Source organism: Cydia splendana, chromosome 16 (genome assembly GCF_910591565.1).
Source record: "Cydia splendana chromosome 16, ilCydSple1.2, whole genome shotgun sequence".
NCBI classification, from domain to species: Eukaryota; Metazoa; Arthropoda; class Insecta; order Lepidoptera; family Tortricidae; genus Cydia; species Cydia splendana.
The window spans coordinates 3,774,146-3,780,145 of NC_085975.1; the positions used below are offsets into that span (position 1 = coordinate 3,774,146).

General features: G+C 35.0%; 1 protein-coding gene across 1 annotated transcript in view; it reads right to left on the minus strand.

Annotated features, from left to right (window-relative positions):
• The window catches only part of LOC134797985 (tyrosine-protein kinase receptor torso-like), a 28,640-nt gene extending 23,121 nt beyond the window's left edge, over positions 1-5,519 (minus strand). Inside the window, exon 1 of the mRNA XM_063770320.1 lies at positions 4,880-5,519. Within this exon, the coding sequence (XP_063626390.1) occupies positions 4,880-5,053 (174 nt within the window). The 5' untranslated portion in view covers positions 5,054-5,519. The remainder of the gene's footprint in view (positions 1-4,879) is intronic.
• Between the last annotated feature and the right edge of the window lie 481 nt (positions 5,520-6,000).

A 6,000-nucleotide genomic window follows, 5' to 3' on the forward strand; every position in this document is an offset into this window, starting at 1 on the left:
CTACAAATAAGAAATCCCTATCACAGTTTTAAACCATGGGGGCTGTCCATAAATTACGTCATCGATTTTTGACGATTTTTGACCCCCCCCCCCTTAAAATCATCCAAAAATCATGCTTCGAATGACCCCGTTTCCTCCTACATCATGCTACCGTCATCCGATGTCCAGACCCCCCCCCCCTAATTTGAAATGACGTAATTTATGAATAGCCCCATGGCAGGGTTGAATACATAATAATGTCGGTATTTAACTAAACATAAGACGAACTCTTTATTTCATTTACGCGAGCGGAGCTGCGGGCCCGTCTAGTAGAAGATAACTTCTAAGACCGTTGTTCTTAATTAACCTGATTGAGCTATTTATAGATGTGATATAATATCTCATTATTCTCATTTACTTAAGGCCAGCCACGATCAAAACTACATTTTTCTGCATTCCTGGGATGATAAATATTATTTTTTTAAATTGAGGACGACACGCGCTCCTAAGGCATACAAAACGATGATGGATAATTTGAATCAAATATGGCTAAATAGTAACGTAGGGAAATTCGCCAGTAACTGGCCACTTTTAGTAACTAAAAAGTGGCCAGTTACTGGCAAATTACCCTACATACGTTCGATAAAAACAATTAAGTATTAAAGTTGGGTTCTATATGTTTCTAGACTATCATCGTGGTAGGTATATAATAAAGCGGCGGCAAGGAGGTGTGGAGTTTGAAATTCAGAAGAATAAGGTAATTTTATAACGACAGAGCCTCTACCATCAGTTTTAACATTGACATAACGCTCACGTCTACGTAATTTACTTTCTGTACATCTCGCTTGCACTATTGCTCGCATATGCGAGTACGAGCGAGATGCATAGAAAGTAAGTTACGTAAACGTGAGCGTTATGTCAATGTCAAAACTGGTGGTAGCCGTATAGGTGATTTATTTTTCATAATTAAATACATTAATTAACGCGCCTGTATGTAAAAGTCACACAGTTGAATTATGACACCATGCGGTGTATATTAGGAGCAGGCGCTGTTTCAACCTTCGCTTTCTTCATACTTCTTTACGTTTTTTGCTGACTGTACAACTGTACAGTCAAGTGTAAATATATGGGTGCATACAACTTACTCGAAAACCCATATAACCCATATGTTAGAAATATATATGAAAGTAAGTCAAAGTAAGTCTTATGGTTCAAAATGACTAAGATAAACTTTTTGGACCATCTGTACTTAATTGTTGTACAATAAAGTACCTACAGATGTAACACTTTAAACTCTCGCGTTTTGTACACATATTTAATTACACAAACGGGTCTACCGCGATATAATTTCATTGTTTTTACCTTTAATTCCGACGTTTCAGCTGAGTTGCACCAGCTGTGGTCACGGAAAGACTGACGTCCCAACAAATGTCAACGGAGATATTAATAAAACACCACTAAACTACCCGAAATTAGTTTATAAAAATGTTCGGGGTAGACAAAGAAATTGCAGCTACCCGTTAAAGTTTAATGTTTATTGTCCACGGCACGACACGCAACACTCACAGTATCCGTACACTGGTCCGAAGATATATCCGCTGGTTTCAACATTTGAATCACTGGTCCCCAAGTAGACGATAATTTGTACCCGTCCTCACGATTGAAATTTTTAGGGTGTTTTTTAATTTCAATCGCCTCTCTCACGATCCGCGGATAATAGTGTCGCTCGTTGGAGAGGACTTTGGGTTTATGTATTAACTGGATTGAGCTACATAAACCCAAAGTCCTCTCCAACGAGCGACACTATTATCCGCGGATCGTATTAAAGGTAAAAACAATGAAATTATATCGCGGTAGACCCGTTTGTGTAATTAAATATACCTACAGATGGTCCAAAAATACGTTGACAAAACATTTAAAAAAAATTCTATGTCTATGTCTATTTTTACTGCTGCATACAAATTGTTGACAAATTCTCACAAACGTGTGCGTTTGTGTATAGTATAACAATGCTAAAGGAGCAAATTTTTGAAGATAATTCTTTTTTTAGTTAAATAATTATAATTTTTAATTTTAGTTAAGTGTACTTAATTTTAATTTTTAATGCCATTTTGTAAAACTGTAACTTTGAAATTCAGTAGTAATAATTTAATTATTATAAGTAAGTAAAAAATACATGATTATGTGCGGTTTTGTTGTTAATAGCATGAACCTGTAACTGCGTGTAGCGGTCCAATGATAGCAACCTTCCCCTAACTGCGTCGAAATATCGGGAGCTCGTAAACAATACAAAAGGTAATCACGGTTCATATCCCGGTCGATATAAGTCTAGTGAAACGAACCGTGAATCATTCAAATCTAACCAAATAGTCTACTCGAGAAACTGAAAACGGTGAAAAATAGAGAATTAGAGATAGTACCTACTCCTAAAAATACGTGTGATACCTCATTAGATTCGTAATGCCTAGAAAAATGTACCTATTCGAAGCGTGTATTAGCACACAAAAATATCAAAAGTTATAAACAAAAAAAGGGGGAAAAAATTCCCCAATACCTCAAAAAGTATTAATATTTAAGTAAGCAAAATTAATATTATAAAAGAGGAGGATATTTCCAATAAAACATGCCATGCTTGCAGAACTGTATCTCCATTATTTATACTTTTTATTCAACGATGAACACAGCCCTCCGCGCCTCATTTTCGGGAAACGCGCGCGGCGTGAAAAAGCGAGTACGTAACATTATAACATTAAATATAATTATAAAAATATTAAATATCTATATTGAAAACAAAAAAAATGTTTAAATAACTATCGTATTTTTTTTTGCTTTCTAGAGTCCTTCTCATATATATGCTTAATAATATCACGTTATAAAAGGTCTGAAAAAATTAATAGTTTGGTTATAATATTATTTTATATTTTACAATATTACCTTGTTTTTCGTATTTTGACATTTTTCTATGTTATTCTAAAACTTAATAGGGCTCTAGAAAGCGAAAAACTTTTACACGTATTTTTAGGAGTAGTACCTATCTCTATTTTTCACCGTTTTCAGTTTGTCGAGTAGACTAAAAAAAAATTAGTCTAAAAAATTTGTATGAATAATTTTGATGGCCTCCTAGCCTAGTCGGTAGGTAAATAGTGACCCTGCCTACAAAGCTGGAGGTATGTATACATATTTATGAACTTGACTGTACAAGCCTTCACTAACTATAACGATCTGTGTAAAATTGTCCAATAATAAATAGGGTAATTGCGTCAGTTTGCGTCCAGTGGCAGTGCCTGTTTCCGTCCACTTGGCGGAGTTGCTACAAAGAATTGCGTATAATTTGAATATAAACCTACCTTACCGCACAATTTTGGACTTATTGTAATCCTCAATGTCTAAACAATAGGTCTATCTACATATAATGATATTTCGCAAGCAGCAAATTAAAAATAAAACTTATTAGTTGCAGCTTTGCATCCGTACCTTTCAGAGGTCTTAAAACCAAGAAAAAATAACTTTAGGCGGGAAATGTTCATGGTAAGTTTATTAACTTTTCTAGCTATTTTAAGTAATATTTTTAGCACGTATGTATTATACTTCGAAGTATAATAAAAACGAAAATTATCAGTTTTATGAAGTTTTTAGGGTTCCGTACCCAAAGGGTAAAACGGGACCCTATTACTAAGACTCCGTCCGTCCGTCCGTCCTTCCGTCCGTCCGTCCGTCCGTCTGTCACCAGGCTGTATCTCACGAACCGTGATAGCTAGACAGTTGAAATTTTCACAGATGATGTATTTCTATTGCCGCTATAATAACAAATATACTAAAAAGTACGGAACCCTCGGTGGGCGAGTCAGACTCGCACATGTCCGGTTTTTTTTAAAGAAATCTTAGAGAAATTTAGTGGACAAGAACAGACATAAGTACCAATTTTATCAAGTATCCAGTTTGCGTCCACGGACGGACGGAAACCGAAATAGCTAGGTGAATATTTAAAATGGTGATTTAACTTAAATATATATCTCCTAAATATATTTGTTTTTCATCTCAATATTATCTGTATCGCCTATTAAAGCAGGCATTTAGTTTACGTCCACTCCTTTGTCAACGGTATGTGAATAAAATGGTATTTTGTACTATTGATTCTGGACCGATTTCTATTAAGTAAGGATTGTTGAATTTGGTATGAAAATAGATTGAGTTCCAAGGAAGGACATAGGTAAAGTTTATAACGAATATAATCATTAGACGCGGTCGAAATCGCAGGCGGAAGCTATAAAACCAACTAAAAACGATTTATATATAACATAAGAACTAAAAATGAAACATATAATCGATTTTTAACTCAATAATGCAGCAGTGGTCGGGAACTAGCTCATACGTGGACGAAAACTAGCTCATAGGTGGACGGAAACTAAAAAACCACTACTTTTGCAAATTATATTTTTTATAAAATAAACAGTCAATATAATTTAAGGTCACGTCATATTAATCTAAAATAGACAATATGAGCAATAAAAACAAATAAAACACATTTAAGTAAGAATACTTTATGATTTTTTTTTTGCATTCCAAAGTTGGCATCTCCTATAATTGGACGGTGTCTGACACAATTACCCTATATTGTTTTTTATTTATTTAAGTATACAGGGTAGTCACGTAAAATACCGATAATTGAGTCATCCATACAATTTGTTTAAATTTATAAGTAGGTGAACTCTACAAGTAAGTAAGTAACCATCTGTGAACAATTGTAATTTTATTTGTTTTTAATTTACGTCACATTTTTACTAGTATTCATTCATGGATGACGTAAAACACGATCAAATAGAACGACGCAGCGATAAATCAGATTTATGAGAAATAATTAATATTAATTATGTAGGTACCTAAGTAAAATGTTTCTTACCGTGAAGATGTTACAGATCTCTTCAGCAATCGTATTTAACGTTTTATTAGAATAATTTAGTCCATCCACTAGCACTATTTCACTTTCTATCGATTCTGTCCGAATTATCAAACACGCAATACAAACTAAGTGTATACACCCCCTAAACACAAATCTAATTTTCCCAATCGCCATTTTGGAAAACCGCGTTTTATTTTTCTTCAGTCATTAGCACTTTCTTTCAGCCAGTGAGGGTAGACAGTTTATTTTTAGGCGGCAAGTACAACCTTATCAATGTCTGTGATCATTGTTTACCATTTCGTCGTGAAAAAAGAACTTGAGAAAAACAATTGCCATTAGAGTCCACTTGAAAATACTGGCAAAGTTTCAAGAGCGGATATAAAAAATATAAAGTTCCAAATTCAAATTTTGAAATGCGTCCGGAAAATTCGCGCGTAGCTAGGCCGAGCAGTCGTTCTTTAGAGCCGCGAGCGTGGACTGGGCAGCGTGAGCCGCGCGTTTGACTTTCCATCGTAAATCGCGATTCGTTATGCAATATGTACCTAATATTTTGTACTTTTTGTGCCTTAGGGGTGGAGGTTTTCCGGGCGACCAGTTTTGCTACAAATTTATCCGGACTGCGGCGACAACGCGGCACGTTAAACGTGTTACTATTAAGTGAATAAAAGTTGTATATTATTGTGCAGTTGGGTATTATCTATTCACTGTAATCGCTTAAACATTACTGGATGAGCTTTAAGCCAATGTTCCTTAAGCGATTATGTTGCTTATCCCTAGTAGATTACATACTAGAATAGCATGCCTATCCGAGAATTTATTTCTTTCGTCTCTGAAACTGATATGTCACTAGGACACTGACCTTACCTTATAAAATGTTTATTAGGTTGAAGTTCGGAAAATTTTCCCCAGAGTTGCAGACAGACTAGACAGAGCAATTAAAATGTTTGTTTGCCGTGTTTCTAAATGGGACAACTTTAGGTACAGTCAACTGTAAAAAAATGGGTGTACAAATCATCTCAAAAATATGTCCCATAACTCTTATGTCACTGGTTTGCTGGTTAATAATAGGCAATCCTGACATACACCCTGGCTGTAGGGTTGAAACTTTTTTTTCCTAACTA